The sequence below is a fragment of the Phacochoerus africanus genome, chromosome 2 (assembly GCF_016906955.1).
Source record: "Phacochoerus africanus isolate WHEZ1 chromosome 2, ROS_Pafr_v1, whole genome shotgun sequence".
Classification (NCBI taxonomy): domain Eukaryota; kingdom Metazoa; phylum Chordata; class Mammalia; order Artiodactyla; family Suidae; genus Phacochoerus; species Phacochoerus africanus.
In genome coordinates, this window is record NC_062545.1 from 109,811,690 (window position 1) to 109,834,799 (window position 23,110).

At 40.2% G+C, this 23,110-nt stretch overlaps 1 protein-coding gene across 5 annotated transcripts in view; it reads left to right on the forward strand.

Annotated features, from left to right (window-relative positions):
* Positions 1–23,110, forward strand: part of CSNK1G1 (casein kinase 1 gamma 1) — a 197,612-nt gene that overhangs the window by 66,011 nt on the left and 108,491 nt on the right. For 4 of the 5 annotated variants that reach the window (XR_007132945.1, XM_047765870.1, XM_047765890.1 and 1 more), the window contains exon 2: positions 12,906–13,307. Coding sequence is in view for 3 of the 5 variants with exons in the window: in XM_047765870.1 (XP_047621826.1) it covers positions 13,127–13,307 (181 nt within the window). In the remaining 2 variants the exon portion in view is untranslated. Of the gene's footprint in view, positions 1–12,905; positions 13,308–23,110 lie in introns of those variants that run through there. The other variant, XM_047765898.1, reaches the window with a different exon arrangement.

Here is a 23,110-nt window from a genome sequence, read left to right on the forward strand (position 1 = left end):
CTGCAAGTAATAAATCCTTCCTTCTGGAAAAACAAAAACCTCAAACCAGAACTTGTAAACATTGTTCTTCCCTTTAACAATAGCACTTGCATTATGTATTTTGGCTAAAATAAATAGATTTTTTATTATTTGTTAGGTTAACTAAAGTGAGGTTCTTTTTGTGTCCCTTTAAAAAAAAAGATAAAATGAGTATGAGCCTTTTTGTTTGTACTTAAATTGCATTATACTTTTAAAAATTGTCCTCTGATTTTTTGATAGTTTTTTTTTTAAGCACAAATGCAGGTATATTCACATGTACAGATATCATTTTTATTGAATAATTACTGAGTACTTTCTTTGGGTATGATACTGCCCTTGAAATTTATCCTATGTTCTAAACATCACATTAGACTTTGATCTCATTCTTTAAGGAACTTAACAGTGGGAATTTCAGGTATTATTGCAGATACTGTTTATTGGCAGTTCAACATAAGGGGAATTTGGCTCCAGGGTCTGCAAAGAATTTTCATCTCTACCAAAAAAGAGATGCTTGAGGAGAAAGTCTTACACTTGGCCTTTACTTTCTGTCCTGGACACTAGTATGGGAAGTGATACTTGAAGCTGAAGCTTGTGACCAGGAGGCTACAAGCATTAGGACCAAAACCAACATGTAGTCATGAAGGAATAGTAGAGGAGAGAGTCTGGTCACTTTGGAGATTGTTTAAACATATGCTTACCAAGCAAGCTAGCAGTCCTGCACTGATAAACAATTTCATCATAAATTGTATCATAAGAGATTTAGAAGCTTGACAGTCTCTTGTCATGACTATCAACAAAGGCTTTAAAATTTTGACTTTAAAATTTAAATATTTATGTTCCTCATTTTTGACAATGCCAATATATAAGAATCTGAAATAACAAACTGTAAATCATTGATTTATTTTCACTTAGATTCACAGCTGAAATCCCCACACCCCACCCCCCCATGGTGTACAGTGGCTTGATATGAGATCTCAGTTCCCAGACCAGTGATTGAACCTGGGCCACAGCAGCGAAAGCCCAGAATTTTAACTGCTGCTGTAATTCTTTAAATATTTTTTTGACAGTTTTATAATATGACTTAATTTTTTTTAGCCTTCATGCAACTTCCCAAAATACTATTATATGAAGCAATAAATTCACTTTAAGTAATTTCATTTATAGTAGAAGACCATGCCTGTCTCTCCCACAGAGCATCCATTGCTGCCTTATAGAGAGTGACTTTGGGCAAACAAACTCTTGATTTTGACCTATTTTTTTTATGCATTGGTTCAGGTGGTAGTTATTGGAAACATAAGTTTTTCTCATTTCAATATGATGGAATGATGTGTCTTCTAGGGCTTTGAAGAAAAATTTTCATTAGCTACTGCTAACTATTGCCAAATAGTTTATTCACCATTAAAATAAACATCTGCTTATTGCATTTATATAATTTCTCTCCTTTTCCCTTCTATTGTTAAAAAAAGAGGATGAACAATATAAGTATATAGTTTATCTTTTACTGATGACCTGGGAAACCATTTTTGAAAAATTAGGTTAAAGGTATCTCCTAATGTTTAACTTGGGTATTCCACTTGACCTGGTTCTTAAGGTACTTCTTTTACATATTATCTGCTAGTAATTGTAAATAAACCATGAAATATCCTTGTGAAGTGGAAATTCTAACTAGCCTGTATCTTAACACTAATGGATTTACATGAAATATTACTAGTTTCTTGCTAGATGAATTCTAAGAGGTCTTAGGATTAATTAGAGTTCTCTTTTATTATTTTGTATAAATATTTGGTTATGTCACTAGGAATCTTTTTTATTGTGTAAGATCATAATTATTCTTCAGTATTTATTCCGTACCAATTACATGCAAGAAACTAAAAGAGGTATAACAAGATCCCTAACTTTATTTATTTTTTGTCTTTTTGCCTTTTCTAGGGCGGCACCTATGGCATATGGAGATTCCCAGGCTAGGGGTCTAATCGGAGCTGTAGCCACCGGCCTACACCAGAGCCACAGCAAACTCAGGATCTGAGCCACATCTGTAACCTACACCACAGCTGACGGCAACACTGGATCCTTAACCCACTGAGTGAGGCCAGGGATCGAACCCCCAACCTCATAGTTCCTAATTGGATTTGTTAACCACTGCACCATGACGGGAACTCCAACATCCCTAACTTTAAAGGCTTAGAATCAAATTGAATATTAAGAGTACATATCAGTATAATCTGATATGTGGTAGGTGGCAAATGGTGATATAGACAGTGGTGCTCCAAGCAATAATGATGAATTGGTTATAAAAGGTTTCACAGGAGTTCCTGTCGTGGCTCAGTGGTTAATGAATCCGACTAGGAACCATGAGGTTGCGGGTTCAACCCCTGCCCTCGCTCAGTGGGTTAAGGATCCGGTGTTGCTGTGATCTGTGGTGTAGGTTGCAGATGCAGCTTGGATCCCGAGTTGCTGTGGCTCTGGCGTAGGCCGGTGGCTGCAGCTCTGGTTCGACCTCTAGCCTGGGAACCTTCATGTGCCGAGGGAGCGGCCCAAGAAATGGCAAAAAGAAAAAAAAAAAAACAGGTTTCACAAAGGATGTAGGATATGAGTCAGGTCTTAAATAAGACAGAAGACCTAAGAGGCCATTCTGGGTATAAAAGCTAAGAGGAGATGCTCCTCGAGTTTATGTAGTAGCTTTTTAAATCCTTAATATTGAAGGGCCTCAAATGACAAGATAAAGAGTTTATAATTGAGAAGTAGGAAATAGTTTTGAGCAGTAGGTGGTGGTAAAGAAATAGGATTTTAATAAATTGTATCATTCAGTTATTTTGATTTCTCTAATGAGAGATGTCATGTAAAGTAGTACTGAATATTATTCATCTTTTGTAATTATAGATTAGATCATGCTAATATCTCGTGAGTGAATAGGACACTGATACCATAAATGTAAGAATTTTTTAACCATGTTTGAGGAAGGTAAAGTGATTTTTCCAGTCTACAAGCAGATATAAAAACCACTATTTTCCCAGCTGAATGTGATTTTTAGCTTTCTATAGGTTTCTAACCTGGCAAGTGCTATTGTATGTTTTCTGAATACATACATGCAAGTATACATGGATATGAGGGCTGTGAGCGATTACTCAAACTGATGTTATGTGAGTCTACTGACCCTAATTTTACAAGTGTAATGGAGAAAGCTAATGACAAGCATTATAAAAATAACCTCCACCTGTTAGAAAAGCATGAACACAAATGAAAAATAGGAAGAACAATAGACAAGGTAGTACAGTTTTCCAAGTCTCACAATTGAGACCATTCATAAGGCCAGTGATAATTGATGAAAATTTGGGAGTTAGTTGAATGCTCAAAATTGTCTAGATAGGCTAAGACACTCTTTAACTGTTTGTGAAAAAAGGTGTAATTTAAGGGAAGAAAGTATAGCCTGACAGTTTCTAATATATAGATATAGAACGACTTGTTAAGATAGGATTATCTAATAAAACAGCTTAAATTTTATTTCTCTTTACTAATATTGTTTGAGGCACTTTGGGTAAACAGCAGAGGTAACTGAATGATAATAGATAAAATTGTAATAAGGGAAAGAGAGGAAAAATATAAATTCATAATGTTGTTCACGTAGAAAACTTAGTAATTGCTAACCTTTATTCTTACCCTAGCTTTTTTTTTGTTTCGTTTTGTTTTTTTTAGGGCCGTACACGTGGCATATAGAAGTTCCCAGGCTAGGGGTTGAATCGGAGTTACAGCTGCCAGCCTATGCCACAGCCACAGCAAGGCGGGATCTGAGCCATGTCTGCAACCTACGCCACAGCTCACGGCAATGCTGGATCCTTTACCCGCTGAGCTAGGTCAGAGCTTGAACCTGAGTCCTCATGGATGCTAGTCAGGTTCGTTAACCACTGAGCCATGACAGAACTCCCTCTAGTTTTTTTTCTTAACAGAATTTACATTGTGAATGTAGACGTATTGTTTCCTGAATTCTGGGATGATTGGTTTTATGGAAGCCTAAAGTCATTATGCAGTTTTAATAATCCAAAGAAAGCACAGAAAAGATGAAAACAGTTTAACTAGTATAATGATGTAAGTAAGATTATATTTTTGGATCAGGTACCCATTTGTTCATTTCTTCCACAGGTTTGTGCCTATTCCTATACTAGGGAGTTAAAGGTATCCATAAGAAGCTTACAGTCTAGATGTATTTGCTTTATTATATAAATGTAACAATAACCAAGCATTTTTAATTCTCTTCCTTAAAATCTTAAGGAAAATTTTTTTTGTCTTTTTTAGAGCCTCACCCACCACATATGGAAGTTCCTTAGGCTAGAGGTCCAATCAGAGCTATAGCTGACAACTCACACCACAGCCACAGCAATACCACATCCGAGCTGCATCTGTGACCTATACTACAGTTTGCTGCAACACTTGATGCTTAATCCACTGAGTGAGGCCAGGGATCGAACTCCTCATCCTCATGGATACTAGTCGAATTCTTAAGCCACTGAACCACAACGGGAACTCCCAGGAAAATTTTTTTTTTTTTTTTTAAAGAACTAGCATTTATTTATTTTTATTTTTTTATTTTTATTTTTATTTTTAATTTTTTTAAATTTTTTTTTATTTTCCCACTGTACAGCAAGGAGGTCAGGTTATCCTTACATGTATACATTACAATTACATTTTTTCCCTCACCCTTTCTTCTGTTGCAACATGAGTATCTAGACAAAGTTCTCAATGCTATTCAGCAGGATCTCCTTGTAAATCTATTCTAAATTGTGTCTGATAAGCCCAAGCTCCCGATCCCTCCCACTCCCTCCCCCTCCCATCAGGCAGCCACAAGTCTCTTCTCCAAGTCCATGATTTTCTTTTCTGAGGAGATGTTCATTTGTGCTGGGTATTAGATTCCAGTTATAAGTGATATCATATGGTATTTATATTTGTCTTTCTGGCTCATTTCACTCAGTATGAGATTCTCTAGTTCCATCCATGTTGCTGCAAATGGCATTATGTCATTCTTTTTTATGGCTGAGTAGTATTCCATTGTGTTTATATACCACATCTTCTGAATCCAATCATCTGTCGATGGACATTTGGGTTGTTTCCATGTCCTGGCTATTGTGAATAGTGCTGCAATGAACATGCGGGTGCACGTGTCTCTTTTAAGTAGAGTTTTGTCCGGATAGATGCCCAAGAGTGGGATTGCGGGGTCATATGGAAGTTCTATGTATAGATTTCTAAGGTATCTCCAAACTGTTCTCCATAGTGGCTGTACCAGTTTCCATTCCCACCAACAGTGCAGGAGGGCTCCCTTTTCTCCACAGCCCCTCCAGTGCTTGTTATTTGTGGACTTATGAATGATGGCCATTCTGACTGGTGTGAGGTGATATCTCATGGTAGTTTTGATTTGCATTTCTCTTATAATCAGCGATGTTGAGCATTTTTTCCATGTGTTTGTTGGCCATCTGTATATCTTCTTTGGAAAAATGTCTATTCAGGTCTTTTGCCCATTTTTCCATTGATTGATTGGTTTTTTTGCTGTTGGGTTGTATAAGTTGTTTATGTATTCTAGAGTTTAAGCCCTTGTCGGTTGCATCATTTGAAACTGTTTTCTCCCATTCTGAAAGTTGTCTTTTTGTTTTCTTTTGGGTTTCCTTTGCTGTGCAAAAGCTTTTCAGTTTGATGAGGTCCCATGGGTTTATTTTTGCTCTACTTTCTATTGCTTTGGGAGACTGACCTGTGAAAATATTCATGATGTTGATGTCAGAGAGTGTTTTGCCCATGTTTTCTTCTAGGAGTTTGATGGTGTCCTGTCTTATATTTAAGTCTTTCAGCCATTTGGAGTTTTATTTTTGTGCATGGTGTGAGGGTGTATTCTAGTTTCCTTGCTTTGCATGCAGCTGTCCAGGTTTCCCAGCAATGCTTGCTGAATAGACTTTCTTTTTCCCATTTGATGTTCTTGCCTCCCTTGTCAAAGATTAATTGAGCATAGGTGTCAGGGTTTATTTCCGGATTCTCTATTCTGTTCCATTGGTCTGTCTGTCTGTTTTGGTACCAGTACCACACTGTTTTGATGACTGTGGCTTTGTCGTATTTCTTGAAGTCTGGGAGAGTGATGCCTCCTGCTTGGCTTTTGTTTCTCAGGATTGCTTTGGCGATTCTGGGTCTTTTGTGGTTCCATATAAATGTTTGGATTGTTTGTTGTAGTTCTGTGAAAAATGTCCTGGGTAATTGGATAGGGATTGCATTGAATCTGTAGATTGCTTTGGGTAGGATGGCCATTTTTACAATATTGATTTTCCCAACCCAGGAACATGGACTATCTTTCCATTTCTTTACATCTTCTTTGATTTCTTTGATTAAAGTTTTATAGTTCTCGGCATATAGGTCCTTTACCTCCTTGGTCAGGTGTATTCCGAGGTATTTGATTTTGTGAGGTGCAATTTTAAAAGGTATCGTATTTTTGTATTCCTTTTCTAATATTTCATTGCTGGTATGCAGAAATGCAACTGACTTCTGAATGTTAATCTTATATCCTGCTACTTTGCTGAATTTATGAATCAGTTGAAGTAGTTTTGGGGTTGAGTCCTTCGGGTTTTCTATGTATAGTATCATGTCATCTGCATACAGTGACAGTTTGATCTCTTCTCTTCCTATATGGATGCCTTTTATTTCTTTTGTTTGTCTAATTGCTGTGGCTAGGACTTCCAAAACGATGTTGAAGAGCAGTGGTGAGAGTGGGCATCCCTGTCTTGTTCCAGATTGGAGTGAGAAGGCTTTCAGTTTTTCCCCATTGAGGATTATATTTGCTGTGGGTTTCTCATAAATGGCTTTGATTATGTTCAGGAATGTTCCCTCTATACCCACTTTGGCGAGGGTCTTGATCATGAATGGATGTTGGACTTTGTCAAACGCTTTTTCTGCGTCTGTAGAGATGATCATATGATTTTTGACTTTTTTTTTGTTAATGTGGTGTATGATGCTGATTGATTTGCGTATGTTGAACCATCCTTGTGAACCTGGGATGAACCCAACCTGGTCATGGTGTATAATTTTTTTGGTATGTTGTTGGATTCGGTTGGCTAAGATTTTGTTGAGAATTTTTGCATCTATATTCATCAATGATATTGGGCGATAGTTTTCTTTTTTGGTGGTATCTCTGTCTGGTTTTGGAATGAGGGTGATGGTGGCATCCTAGAATGTCTTTGGGAGTATTCCTTCTTCTTCAACCTTTTGAAAGAGTTTAAGGAGGATGGGCACCAATTCCTCTTTATATGTTTGATAGAATTCGCCTGTGAAGCCATCTGGTCCTGGGCTTTTATTTGTAGGGAGTGATTTTATGACCTCTTCAATTTCATTTCTCGTGATGGGTCTGTTCATTTGGTCTGTTTCTACTTGATTCAGTTTTGGCAGGCTGTAAGATTCTAGAAGATTGTCCATTTCTTCCAGATTGTCAAACTTGTTGCCGTATAGTTGTTCATAGTATTCTCTTACGGTTTTTTGTATTTCTGCTGTATCTGTTGTGATTTCTCCTTTTTCATTTATAATTTTGGTTATTTGGGTTCTTTCTCTCCTCTTTTTAGTGAGTCTGGCCAGGGGTTTGTCAAATTTTTTTTTTGTCTTTTTTTTTTGTCTTTTTTTTGCTATTTCTTTGGGCCGCTCCCACGGCATATGGAGGTTCCCAGGCTAGGGGTCGAATCGGAGCTGTAGACTCCGGCCTATGCCAGAGCCACAGAAACGTGGGATCCAAGCCGTGTCTGCAACCTACACCACAGCTCAGGGCAACGCCGGATCATTAACCCACTGAGCAAGGGCAGGGACCGAACCCTCAACCTCATGGTTCCTAGTCGGATTCGTTAACCACTGTGCCACGACGGGAACTCCTGGGTTTGTCAATTTTGTTCACCTTTTCAAAGAACCAGCTCTTGGTTTTATTAATTTTCTCTATTGTTTTTTGAGTCTCTATTTTATTGATTTCTTCTTTGATCTTTATAATTTCCTTCCTTCTGCTGACTTTAGGACTTTTTTGTTCTTCTTTTTCTAATTCATTTAGGTGGAGGGTTAAGTTGTCCATTTGGGATCTTTCTTCTTTTTTGAGAAAGGCCTGTATTGCTATAAATGTCCCTCTGAGCACTGCTTTTGCAGCATCCCATAGATTTTGAGCGGTTGTGTCTTCGTTATCATTTGTTTCAAGGTAGTTTTTAATTTCCTTCTTGATTTCCTCATTGACCCATTGGTTTTTTAGTAGCATGTTGTTTAGTCTCCATGTAGTAGGTTTTTTGTCATTTCTTTTCCCATGGTTGATTTCTAATTTCATGGCATTGTGGTCAGAGAAGATACTTGAGATAATTTCTATGCTCCTAAATTTATTGAGATTCGCTTTGTGTCCCAATATGTGGTCGATTCTTGAGAATGTTCCATGAGCATTTGAGAAGAATGTGTATTCTGCTTTTTTTGGATGTAGTGTCCTGAAGATATCAATTAAGTCTAACTTTTGTATTGTTTCCTTTAGGATCTCTGTTGCTTTATTGGTTTTCTGTCTAGAGGATGTGTCCATTGATGTGAGGCGGGTATTAAGGTCTCCTACTATGATTGTATTCTCATCCATATCTCCCTTTATGTCTGTTAATATTTGTTGTATGTATCTGGGTGCTCCTGTATTTGGGGCATATATGTTGACGATAGTAACATCCTCTCCTTGGATGGATCCCTTAATCATTAAGTAGTGTCCTTCTTTGTCTTTCTTTATGTCTTTTGTTTTAAAGTCTATTTTGTCTGATATGAGCGTTGCGACTCCTGCTTTTCTGTCATGTCTATTGGCGTGAAATATTTTTCCCCAGCCTTTCACTTTCAATCTATATGTATCCTTTGTCCTAAGGTGAGTTTCTTGTAGGCAGCATATTGAAGGTTTTTGCCTTTTTATGCACTCAGCCACTCTGTGCCTTTTGATTGGGGCATTCAGTCCATTCACATTGAAGGTGATAATTGATAGATGATTATTTATTGCCATTTGAACCTCGTGTTCCAGTTGATTCTGTGGTTCTCCATTCTTCCTTTCTTTCTTTCTTTTTTTTTTGGTTGGATGGTCTCCTGTTATTATCTGCTTGAGTGTATTTTTTTTTTCCATTTTTTGCAAATGCAATATTTGGTTTTGGCTTGTGGTTGCCCTGTTTTTTAAGTATGCTAACCCCTTCCCATAATTGTGTGTTTTAGCCATTTACTTCCTTACATCCCTTGCCCACATTTTATGGTTTTGATGACTCTTTTTTATTTTTTTCTTTTTAATTTTATTTTGTTTGAGGCCTGTTCATGATTAAATCTGTATGCTGGCTTATTTGAGTGACTGCTCTCTGATTGTGGTTTCCTCAGTCCTGGTTCTTCCTCTTCTTCTTCTTTTTTTTTTCTTTTCTTTTTTCTTCCCTTTCCTTCCTTTCTTTTTGGTTTAGAGAAGCCCTTTCAATATTTCCTTTAACCTGGGTTTTGTGTTGCTGTATTCTTTAAGTTTTTGTTTGTTGGAAAAAATTTTTATTTTATTTCCCCTTCTATTTTAAATGATATTCTTGCTGGAGAGAGTATTCTAGGTTGCATATTTTTTTCCTTTTAGCACTTTAAATATCTCTTGCCATTCCCTCCTGGCCTGTAGTGTTTCTGTAGAGAAGTCAGCTGATATTCTTATGGGGGTTCCCTTGTAGGTAACATTCTGTTTTTCTCTTGCTGCCTTTAGGATCCTCTCTTTATCACTAACTTTTGCCATTTTTATTATGATGTGTCTTGGTGTGGGTCTGTTTGGGTTCAGTTTGTTTGGGGCCCTCTGTGCTTCTTGTATCTTGAACCCAGCATCCTTTAGATTTGGGAAGTTTCCAGCGATAATTTCTTCAAATATATTTTCCATCCCCTTTTCTTTTTCTACTCCTTCTGGAATTCCTATTATGCGTAGATTGGCCCGCTTTATATTATCCCATAGGTCTCTTATATTGCTTTCCAGTTTTTTGATTCGGTTTTCTGTCTGTTGACCGGATTGAGTGATTTCCATTATTCTATCTTCCATATCACTGATTCGTTCTTCTGCATTATTCATTCTGGTTTTTACTGCCCCTAGTTCAGTTTGCATCTCTGCAAATGAATGTTCTAGTTTTTCTTGGCTCCTCCTTATATTTTCTAGTTCCTTTCTGAGGGTATCTGCCTTACTGTTCATATCTTCTCTTAATTCCTTCAGTATTTTCACTCTTTCTCTTTTGAACTCCAGGTCTGTCTGACTGCAGAGATCTGTTTCATTGTTGACTGTTTTAGGTGAGTTCTCCTGTTGGTTTGACTGGGGGTGGTTTCTCAGCTTCTTCATCTTGCTTGTTGTTTTCTTTCTCCTGAGGGAGTTGTACTCTCCGTTATCGGGCAGTGTTTGCCTTGTCACTGCTGTGGAATATTTCCTGAGGGCTGGCGTTGTTGGTCAATCTTTTTTGAGGCAGTGTGGCTTTTCTGGAGTGTTGATGGGGCTAACAGTGTTTCTTTGAAGCAAAGGAGGGCTTCCTGAGGGCAGACAGGACTGGGAGGTCCACACCACAATGGTAGCAGATTTCACTTGGTCATGCAGAGCTTGCTCTGGTGTTTTTAGGCTGTGGGGTTCTTGCAGGGGGTTGGCGGTGTTGGGCAGCTGTTCCTCAGGAGTGCAGCACCCCCTGGGGGCTGGAGCAGCTATCTGGGTCACTGAGAACCTAAGAGGCTCTTCCCTAGGGCAGCCCAACACAGAAGGATGGCCTGCGAATGTAGGCGGATCTTTTCACAGTCTGGCCGAGCTTGTTGCAGCTTTTCTGGGCTGCAGGGGGTCCTCCAGGGGGCTGGTGGTGCTGAGCAGCTATTCTGGGGGAGTGGGGCACCCCCTGGGGGCTTGGGTGGGTAGCAGGGCCGTTGGAAACCCAAGAGGCTCCTCCCCGGGACAGCCTGACTCAGAAAAACCGTCCGAGAATTAGGCTGATCTATTCACGGCCTGGCTAGGCTTGTTCTAGCTTTTCTGGGCTGCAGGCCTTTTCTCGGGGGCTGGTGGTGTTTGGTGCTGCTCTGCGGAAGTGTAGCCCCTCCAAAGGGCAAGCAGGCCTGTGCAGGGACAGCCCCTGCGGTGGTAGGCTTTAGGCAATTGTTGAGGCCAGCCCTCCTGGATGGCAGGCAGCCCCAGGTTCCGCGAGAGCGTAGTGGGTCGTGGGGGTGGGGGGAGGGGATGCACTGGGAAGCACAGCTTTCAGCTAGCTAGCGGGCCTGTAAGCTTACTGTGGCGTGGGGGGTATTCTATGGGGACCCACCCCTTCTTCTCTTCCCTCCCCAGCGCAGGCGCAGACCAGGGTCTTCCCCCAGGTTCCCTCTGATGTGGCTTTCCACTTCCCCGCCCCTAGAGTATTGCTCCCTTTCTCTGCGACAGCTTTGTTTTCTAGTCTCCCAGTCAGTCTCTGCCCCGTCAAATGGTTTCTAGACCTCCCAAGCAGTTTCCCCTCCACCCCGCCCCCCCAGCCCGGGGACTAACCTCTGGAGCTGAGGTCTCGGTGCCCAGCCCCCATCCAGGTGTCCCCCGTCCCTTTCCCGGGGACTAACCTTCGGAGGCGAGATCTCGGTGCCCAGCCCCCACCCAGGCGTCTCAATTTTTGGTGACTGTGCCTGTAGTTCAGATGGTCCGTTCGGTTCTTGATCGGCTTTTCCGTACTCCAACCTACTGCTACACTCTTCTCTGCATCTGGAGATTCCTCTGGTTCGTTTGATCTTTCCCCCGTGTAGGTGACTTTCTAGGGTGCGGGATACCTTTCTCCTCCGCAGTTCCCTTTCAGGAGCGCCCATCCCGCTCGGATTCACCTTCTCTCACTCTCCTCTTTTCTCCCGTTCTGCCCCGTAATGTCATGAACTTCTTGCCATTATTGGAGTTTAGGTTCTTCTGCTAGCGATTGGTTGCTGTTCTGTGCGAGTCATTTATTCTGTAGATGTGCTTTTTTTGTTGTGTTTGTGGGAGAGGGCGAGCGTGTCCCCCTACTCCTCCGCCATCTTGTCCTCTCCGACCAGGAAAATTTTTAATGAATGTGAAACATCATTATGTGCTTAGTATATGATTGGTGATAACAGAATTTTGTTGTTCTTGTTGTTAAGGATACTTACGTAGATTATCAAAAATAGCATCAAAATTATCTCATTGTAAACTTTTCTCTTGGATTTAGTCCTGAAGTGAGACACTGTAGAATTCTGGTACAGATGAATTTTAAGATTTTTTGTGTCAGATTTATTTTCACTTTGGGTGTGCAAAGGATCTGCTTTAGTCAGTCATTATATACTCAGTCCGCAATGAAAAGTAGACCAAAAGTTGAGCTTTCCAAAGCTTTAGTCTAGGACTACTTTGTACTGCTAGGATTTTGGGAAGGCCACATAGAAGTAATTTCTTTAATCAGTAGCTTGTTTGGGATTTTGTGATTGCTGTCAGTGCTTGATAAATGGTGGAGATGGAGGAAGGGGGACAGTGAGTAGTGGTAGCTTCATTTCTGGTAGATTCTGTGCAAATTAAAGGGAAGAAATTTATTGCCTTTAGTTTAACTTGGCTGAACCCCACCATATCTTTGTTAGCCAGTGATTAAAAAGGTAACAGATAGTCTTCTTTTGAGTTATATGTACATTAGAAGAAAGCATTTTATGTTTAAAGATTGTATGTTCCTTTAGCTTCCCTGGCCTGTAGCCTACTAAGTATATGTTACTGGATGAATTACTAGGCCAGATGGTTAAACTGTTGGAGTATATAAAACCAAAACCCCTTTCAGGAAGCTATCCACTTTTCTCAGTTTTGGATAGTGTCCATTCTAATTAGTGATAACTTTAAGTTGTTTTAAAATATAGTTTTTTAACTGTATGCTTTCTTGATTTTTACCTAGGTTACAAAATATCCTCCTATGCTTGGGAACTACAGACTACGTGTCCTACAAGAACTAATCACTGGTTTTTTCATCTCCTGGAGATAAGTTAGAAACATAAATATGGTGCCAAAAGAACTCCTTTCCTTACTCTGACCACGGTTTTGTTTGGACATACTTTTGTATTGAAGAAAGATATACAGATTAAGGCTACTCGTGCAGAGACTCTGTCGTGTATTATCATGGACCATCCTAGTAGGGAGAAGGATGAAAGACAACGGACAACTAAACCTATGGCACAAAGGAGTGCACACTGTTCGCGACCATCTGGCTCCTCAACATCCTCTGGGGTTCTTATGGTGGGACCCAACTTCAGGGTTGGCAAGAAGATAGGGTGTGGGAACTTCGGAGAGCTCAGATTAGGTAAGAATTTGGTTATATTATTGGCTTAGACTAAACAACAACAAGAGCCACAGCAGCCATAATATGTAATGGTGTGTTTCCAGACAAGCAGCTTGTAATTTTAGGAGAAACTCTTATAGTGAGGATCCATTATTAAAGGAACTAACGAAATTGTGAAGAGGACTATAGTCATTATCAGTTATAATTGTCATCCAAGGTTCATCCTTCTTTGTGTGTGATAGGATTGTAAGTTTTCCACCAATTCTGAGATTTATGATGAAGGCATATCTGCATACAGATTTCAGTAAAGTGAAAATTCTGATTTAGCTGGTTTGAGAAATAGAGCTCTGTATTCTGTCTCTTTAACAAACTCCCAGTTGATCCAGATGCTGTTGGTCTTTGAACCACACTTTGAGAAAGGATTAAGGCCTTGTTTTAATTCAGACTCTACTCCTAGTAAGGGAAGAATAAAGCCTTACCCAGTAATACCCAAATTAGTCTGCAGTGATATACATCCTGTTTAGGGAGGTTTTCCCAACTGATACTATGTTTGCCTTTCTTCCTGGGGGTCCCAACATAAGTACTGAGGTAGAAGTCCATGGAGAAATTCAACTTTATTCCCCAACTAGAGGATTTTTTTTTTGTCTTTTTGTTGTTGTTGTTGTTATTGTTGTTATTGTTGTTGTAGTTGCTATTTCTTGGGCCGCTCCCGCGGCATATGGAGGTTCCCAGCCTAGGGGTTGAATCGGAGCTGTAGCCACCGGCCTACGCCAGAGCCACAGCAACGCGGGATCCGAGCCGCATTTGCAACCTACACCACAGCTCACGGCAACGCGGGATCGTTAACCCACTGAGCAAGGGCAGGTATCGAACCCGCAACCTCATGGTTCCTAGTCGGATTCGTTAACCGCTGCGCCACGACGGGAACTCCAAGAGAGGATTTTTTAATTTCAAATATTAATTTATGAGCGAGATGATGAATAATAATAGAATCAACCAGTTTGAAGATGTGAAATTAGGAAGAGGGTAGATTGGATATTTATAAACTTTTTATGGCCCTCCCTTGCTAAATGGGGAAGAGAAAATGAAAGGTCTTATAAATACATGAAATTGGTCATCAGCTTGGAGATTGTAAGGAGGTCTACTTTTTGGCGAAAATATTTTCTTATTTCTCATAGCTGTTGAGGCTGTGTATTATTATGAAAATACAGTTTAAGGGACTTTGTCCTTTAAAGGAACAGGAGCGTGAGAAAGTAAGATGATTATTGTTGGTTACCTCTGCTACTTCTGATTATTTTCCAAAAGATGGAAAAAAAATCTTACCTCTGATTCCCCCTTAGAGAGATTCAGGGAAACATCACTGTGCTAGACAAGATCACTGGGTGTAGAATTCAATTTAGGGATGCTGAGAATGAATTTGTTTTTACCACTAGAAGGCTGGCAGCCTGGAATTTTAAGACCTGACTAGGATAGTGAAAGGCTTTTTATATTTAGTGATGTGTTCATGTTCAGATTAGCAAAACCCGCAGTTGCTCCTGAGAATAGGAGTAATTCACACTGCCTGAGTTGCTAGCAGCCGTTGAGTTGCTTTAGCAGCTAGTTTTGTGAGTATTCCTTTATGTAATGGATTGACTTTGCTCTAACATCACAGTAGTACTTGAATTAAATATATTATGATATAAACATCTACAAAGTTACTGCTGAGAGGCAGTTTATAATGCATTATAAATTCATGCATTCTCAAAACATCATACAACATTTTTAATTTCCATAAAGGTGAAGAAAAACCTTGGTCAATGAAAATTGGAAATCTATTTCATTTATTTATTTATTTAGTCTTTTTGCTATTTCTTGGGCTGCTGCCGCGGCATATGGAGGTACCCAGGCTCGGGGTCTAATTGGATCTGTAGCCACCGGCTTATACCAGAGCCACAACAACGTGGGATCCAAGCTGCGTCTGCAATCTACACCACAGTTGACAGCAACGCCAGATTCGTAACCCACTGAGCAAGGCCAGGGATTGAACCCGCAACCTCATGGTTCCCAGTCAGATTCATTAACCACTGAGTTATGATGGGAACTCTGGAAATCTATTTTATTTAATTACTTAAGTCTAGCTTTGTCTTACATGATCTTTAAGTTTACAAAAAGTTTACAAAGCAATGGAAAGATCTATTCAGGTAAAAGGATAAATTTCTAGCCCATGTATATTTTTGGAGTGGTGAAGTGTTGTGTTTTATTTCCTCTAATGAATCTAGGGTAATTATGATAGGTCTCGTTTTTATTTGCCTCATAGTCAGTTGAAAGGACTTGTCATTCTTTTTGTAAGATTTTATTCTTGTGTTCTGATGAGATTTTCATTAACCCTGGGACCATTTTGTTAGGGTATTGTATCTAGGAATTCTTTTTATCAACAGGGACTAGAAAAGGTACTTCTCAGAATCATTTTACATCTTTTTTTTTTTGTCTTGTTGTTGTTGTTGTTGTTGTTGCTATTTCTTGGGCCGCTCCCGCGGCATATGGAGGTTCCCAGGCTAGGGGTTGAATCGGAGCTGTAGCCACCGGCCTACGCCAGAGCCACAGCAACGCGGGATCTGAGTCGCATTTGCAACCTACACCACAGCTCACGGCAACGCGGGATCGTTAACCCACTGAGCAAGGGCAGGGACCGAACCCGCAACCTCATGATTCCTAGTCGGATTTGTTAACCACTGCGCCACGACGGGAACTCCACATCTTTCTTTTTTAAAATTTATTTTTATTTTTGTCTTTTTAGGGCTGCACCTGTGACATATGGAGGTTCCCAGGCAAGGGGTCAAATTGGAGCTGTAGCCGCCGGCCTACGCCAGAGGCACAGCAACACCAGATCCGAGCCGTGTCTGCAACCACAGCTCACAGCAACAACGGATCCTTAACCCATTGAGCAGGGCCAGGGATCGAACCCGAGCCCTCAGGAATGCTAGTCAAGTTTGCTAACCGCTGAGCCATGACAGGAGCTCCTCATTTAAAATCTTTCTGACAATGGGGTGTGCTGTATACCCCATTTGATTGTCCTCTTGCTGTGATGGAGGTAAGTAGAAGATTCTATAGCACCATTCCCAGTGTAAACTGGGAAATTTCAAACTCAATGCAGGTGCAGATAGGCCTTCTCCCAGGCTACCATTACAGGGGTTGTGCTTTCTTCTCCAAATTTCTTTCTTTCTTTAGCCACTCTGTCTCTTGTGTCCCTCAAATAGTCAAGTGCATTTCTTTTTTCTTTTTAAGAGCTGCACCTATGGCATATGGAAGTTCCCAGGCTTGGTTAGGGGTCCAGTAGGAGCTGCAGCTGCCAGCCTATGTCGCAGACGCAGCAACACCCCATCTGAGCCACGTCTTTGACCTACACCACAGCTCATGGCAACGCCGGATCTTTTAACCTACTGAGTGAGGCCAGGGATGGAACCCACATCCTCATGGATATTAGTCGGGTCTGAGCCACAACAGAAACTCCTCAAGTGTGTTTCTGTTTCAGAGCTTTTATATTTATAGTCCCTTTGGCCTGCAGAGTTCTTTCCTCAAAATTTTGCTTAGCTGCTTGCTTCTCATCCCTCAGGCCTCAGCTTTTATATTCCTTTCTCAGAGAAACCTTCTGTGACTTTCTTCCCACCTCCATTTAAAACAACACATTTCTCCCCTAGCTACATTCTGTCCCATCAAACTGCTTTAATTCATCGCATTGATCACTGTCTGAAATTATTTTATGTATTTGTTTACCTATTAATCGTTTCTCCTTACTTGAATATAAGCCCTTTAGAAGGCAGGGATTCTATCTGTATTGCTTGGTGTTGTGATTTGTGGGACAGGTGGGTAGACAGCCAGATGCACTGGACGGAGGGAAAAAAAAACATAGACTCCTTTGGGTTCCTGATGTATGGGGAATGTGGTAGATAGTGGCCTTACTGTTTAGATAAATTCTTGGATTCTAGACAGAGAACCAAAAAGTAATGTAATGATTAGTATATTTTGGTTCTCTGTAAATCTATTTCTACCTTATCATACATTTAACAAGCATTTCTTGAGTATTTACTGTCACGTTAGACTTTAGGAAAGATAAAAAGAATAACGTGGTGTCCTTAGGAATCTCACAGTCTAGGGAGAGATAACTTAGGAGTATGGGATTAACAGAGACACACTACTGTATTTAAAATAAACAACAAGAATTTACTGTACAGCAGTAAATTTACAAGGAACTATATCCAGTATCTTGTGATAATCTGAAAAGAAATAGAATCTGAAAAAATATGCATAACTAAATCACATTGCTACGTGTACACCTGAAACTAACACAATATTGTAAATCAAGTACAATGAAAAAGAACCTCACAGTCTAGTAGTAGAAAGAGAAAAATTATAACACAAAATGTTAAGTATAGTAATAGATTATATAAAAACTGCTGGCAGAGAAGGTTAATGAAAGTTTCACAGAGGAGTATTATTTGATTGAAAATAGGACAGGACTTCACTGGTGAGCACCAGGAAGCCCTCTTCATCAGCAGGAGGCACAAACACTATGTGTTGTGAAAGTGTTTAGCATATTGTCAGGGCAGCGACTAGTTAGTTATACATGACTGGGTTATGGGATGTAAAGTAAAAGAAAAGTAATAGATGAGGCTATTAGGTAGGTTGGGACCAGATTGTGAACTGTTTGCATGGTATTAAAACATTTAGACTTTATCTTGTAGGCAGTGGAGTAGAATCATCAAACATTTTACAACAGGAGAGTGACATTCTCTTGTTTGTGTTCTGAAAAGATAATTCCTGGTAGTGGTAAGATTAGATCAGATAGGAAAGAGGTTGACATCTTGTGGATTTTACTCTAATTGTAGTATTTGTCATGTCGTGTCATGGTTTTCCATCTTTACCTCAGTGTATGCTTGATAGTAGTAGTTTGCTTTATTGATAATCTCATATTCTCATATTTCTTCATATTCTTAACTCCTTTTACTCTGTATGGCATATAATGGGTACATACATAGTCCAAGTCAGTAGTGGCCAGGCCTTCCTTAGCTCAGAAAATAGCAGTGAGATGGACAGGAATGGATGGATTAGGGAGAAATTTCACAGGTAGTCTACAGGCAGGATTTGGTCACCAGTTATTTTAGGAGAAGGGGTCAAAGATGGCTGAGTTTGCCAGCTTGGGAAGACCCAGTTGATGAGGAAAACTTTTAATAGAGACAGGAAATGCAGAAGTTGAGTAGGTGGTGGGGAAAGCAAGTAGTTAGAGTTTGTGAATATATTGACTTTGAGGACTGTGCAGCACATAAGCGGAAATGTGACTGAAATTTAGAAAAGTTTAGGCCTCAGATAGGGATTAAGAAATCATCACTGGGAGTTCCCTTCATGACGCAGTGGTTAACCAATCCGACTAGGAACCATGAGGTTAAGGGTTCGGTCCCTGCCCGTGCTCAGTGGGTTAAGGATCTGGCGTTGCTGTGAGCTGTGGTGTGGGTCGCAGACTCGGCTCGGGTCCCGCGTTGCTGTGGCTCTGGCATAGGCCGGCGGCTACAGCTCCAATTAGACTCCTAGCCTGGGAACCTCCATATGCCGAGGGAGCGGCTCAAGAAAATGCTAAAAGACAAAAAAAAAAAAAGAAAAGAAATGATCACCATGTAGGTGTTAATGAGCGTACAATCATGGGTGACAAGATGATGCTTGTGGAACTGTGTGAGTGGGAGAAAGAGGGTGCATTTAAGGGATGCTGGAAGAGGAAGAGCCTGAAGAGTGGAGAAGTCGTAAAGTCAGAGAAGAGTTTCTAGAGGGAGATGTTAAGTACAGCTTTGTGTCCTAAGGTTAAGCAGGAGAAGCTATTTGATGATACCCTTTGGTCTTTTACTTCATTTATATAATTCTGAGAAGTTTCCTTTTTTCCTTCCTTATTGTTCTTTTTTTTTTTTTTTCTAGTCAGTACATGTGTTTTGTAATTGAGGGGAAAAAGCAATAAACAAAAAACAAAAAATATCTTAAAGGAACATATTTAGAAAGAAAATAACATGCTGTTGCACTAATTTTTTTTTTTTAATTCTACTTAGAAGTGTCTTCAAACATAACTGCTAATTTTGGAGTTCCCTTCGTGGCTCAGTGGGTTAAGGTTCCGGTGTTGCCGTGAGCTGTGGTGTAGGTTGCAGATGAGGTTCAGATCCTGCGTTGCTGTGGCTTTGGTATAGGCCGGCGGCTACAGCTCCAATTCGACCCCTAGCCTGGGAATCTCCATATGCCGAGGGAGCAGCCTAAGAAATGGCAAAAAAAAAAAAAAAAAAAGACCAAAAAGAATTGCTAATTTTGTTAATTAATTTAATTTTCCAGAATTAAAAAATGTAGATCAGGACATATTTTAGAAATGCAGTCACACTGTGCTATAAACCTGCTTTTATCACTTAATACAGCATGAACTTCTATCAGTTCAGATTAAATATAGATCAATAGTTATTAATGTCTATAGTTACTTAGTAATTTACTAGCCAGTCTTAATATACATACAAATTATGTTTTTTTAGTTATAATAATACTATATTGAATATCCTTGCAGACACTTGTAATATATTCGTGTAGTCCAAATTTGGTTATTTCTTAGGCTAAATCCTGGAAGTGTGCTGTCTGAGTCAAAGATGTATATGTACTTGTGATTTGTTACACATTGTCCATTTGCCCTCCAGAAAATGGTTTCCCTTTACTTTCTGAGTGAACATGTGTGCCTGTGTGTGTATGTGTGTTCTCTACCCCTTCAAAAACCTTGAACATTATTGAGAATCTTTTCATATATGCTCTCTGATAGGGAGAAAGAATATCTTGTTTCATGGGTGAAGTTAAACATCTTTTCATATTTATTTATATTTCTTCTTTCAAGAGTTGCTTCTTTGTGGCCTTTGCATATTTTTCAATGGAAAGATTATTTCTGTGAAGTCTTATCCATGTATATTGCCTCAATAGAAAGGGGAATTTTGAAGATTTAAGAAAGCAAGATTGGAGTTCCCATCGTGGTGCAGTAGTTAACGAATCCGACTAGGAACCATGAGGTTGCGGGTTCGATACCTGCCCTTGCTCAGTGGGTTAACGATCCGGCGTTGCCCTGAGCTGTGGTGTAGGTTGCAAATGCGGCTCGGATCCCGCATTGCTGTGGCTCTGGCGTAGGCTGGTGGCTACAGCTCCGATTCGACCCCTAGCCTGGGAACCTCCATATGCTGCGGGAGTGGCCCAAGAAATGGCAAAAAAAGGCAAAAAAAAGGAAGGTTGATGAAGGATGATGGTGGGTAAAAGGTAGGAGGACTCAATGGAGTGGAAACAGATCTACAGGTTGTTTTTTAATTAATTGTGAAAGATGTGGAATATTTTGAGGACTTTTTTTAAGTTTCTAGTTTTTTGCTCAGTTAAACGTGGAAAGAATCATGTAAATTTTAAGATACAGATGACTCTATTCTTTCAGAATAAGAAAATAGCTATAATCTACAAGTAACAGCTTTTTTTCCCTTCATAGTTGCAAGAACAAGTAGATAGGTGATTTTATATCCTATTAGTTATGTACCTAATGTTTATGGGAGACCCTTTATTTTTATTTATTTATTTATTTATTTATTTAGTCTTTTTGCTATTTCTTGGGCCGCTCCCGCGGCACATGGAGGTTCCCAGGCTAGGGGTCAAATCGGAGCTGTGGCCACCGGCCTACGCCAGAGCCACAGCAACGCGGGATCCGAGCCGCGTTTGCAACCTACACCACAGCTCACGGCAACGCCGGATCTTTAACCCACTGAGCAAGGGCAGGGACCGAACCCGCAACCTCATGGTTCCTAGTCGGATTCGTTAACCACTGCACCACAACGGGAACTCCTATGGGAGACCCTTTAGACTAAACATCTTGCATACAATTGTTTTCCCTAAATGTATTTTTTGTTGAAATCTATTTGATTGTCTTACATATAATTTTAATAATCTTTATACTGTCCTTGTGAAATAGGATAGTGTTAGAGAATGTTTTTACTGACAAACAAGAAAATGGAGACACAGGAACTGGCCTTTTTGTTTTTTCCTATCTTTGGTATCGGGTGAAGTGTGCAGATCAGAAAAATGATTCTGACAAAGGTAAATTGGCTAAGGGTACCAGCTTGTCCTATGAAACACTCCTCCCTTGCTTCTAATAAGACACTTATTTCTGTGATTAAAATTGGGTGTAAACATTAGTTTCTCTGCGTATTGTTCTTTCCTTATCCGATTACTTAATTGTCGCTAATGAACTTAAATTGGAATTTCTAACTTCAGCTCCTACCAACCAGTTCTGTTTTTGAAAATTGTGATCATTAATAGTTTACAAATACATATTATTTAAAGCATTTTATTTCATATTGCATCCCCAAAGTCTTGGTGCCCTTAGTTACTTCCTGCTATAAGAAAATTGGAGAGGGTAGTTCCCATTGTGGCTCAGCGGAAACGAATCTGACTAGCATCCATAAGGACACAGGTTCAATCCCTAGCCTCACTTAGTGGGTTAAGGATCTGGCGTTGCTGTAACTGCAGCATAGGCCAGCGCCTGAAGCTCCAATTTGACCCCTATTGAGGCCTGTGGACTGCTATGGAGAGGCCTGGGAACCTCCATATGCTGTGGGTTCCTCCCTAAAAAGGACAAAAAAAAAAGATGTAGGCTGTTCTTTGCAATTCCCTTCATGACTCAGCAGTTAACGAACCGGACTAGGATCCATGAGGATGCAGGTTCAATTCCTGGCCTTGTTCAGTGGGTTAAGGATCCAGTGTTGCCGAGAGCTGTGGTATAGGTTGCAGACACAGCTCAGGTCCTGAATTGCTGTGGCTGTGGTGTAGGCCAGCAGCTGTAGCTCCGTTTAGACCCCTAGCCTGGAAACCTCCATATGCTACAGGTTCAGCCCTATAAAGCAAGAAAAACAAGAGAGAGAGAAAGGAAAATTGAGCAGGCAGGACTTTCTCTGTTACCTATATACTGAGGTTTCAGTAGGATTTTGTTTAAAAGATGTGGCTCTATTTTGTTAAAATTTTTTGAAAAGCATTCATCTAGAAGATTATAGGCTTGGAGTTCCTGTCGTGGCTCAGTGGTTAATGAATCTGACTAGGAACCATGAGGTTGCGGGTTCGATCCCTGGCCTTGCTCAGCGAGTTAAGGATCCAGCGTTGCCGTGAGCTGTGGTGTAGGTTGCAGATGTGGCTCGGATCCCACATTGCCTTGAGTCTGGTGTAGGCTGGTGGCTACAACTCGGATTTGACCCCTAGCCTGGAAACCTCCATATGCCACAGGATCGGCCCAAGAAATAGCAAAAAAAAGACCAAAAAAAAAAGGGTTATAAGCTTAAGGTAATACAAGATTTAAAAGTGGTTTTTGTTTTGTTTTGTTTTTGTTTTTGTTTTTGTCTTTTTGCCTTTTCTAGGGCCGCTCCTGTGGCATATGGAGGTTCCCAGGCTAGGGGTTGAATCAGAGCCATAGCCGCCGGCCTATGCCAGAGCCACAGCAACGCAGGATCTGAGCCTTATCTGTGACCTACACCACAGCTCACGGCAACGCCGGATCGTTAACCCACTGAGCAAGGCCAGGGAATCGAACCCCACAACCTCATGGTTCCTAGTCGGATTCGTTAACCACTTAGCCACAGTGAAAACTCCACAAGTGTTTCTTCTTTAGTTGAAAGTTAAAGCACTGTATAATTAAATGTTTATTTTTTAATTTTTAGTTTCTTAGAATATATTTGCATTTTGAGCAAATGAAACTCAAGCCTGTATCAGCCAAAAACTAAGCCAGGCAGCAATGCAGAAAAACGGATACAGTTGGCCCT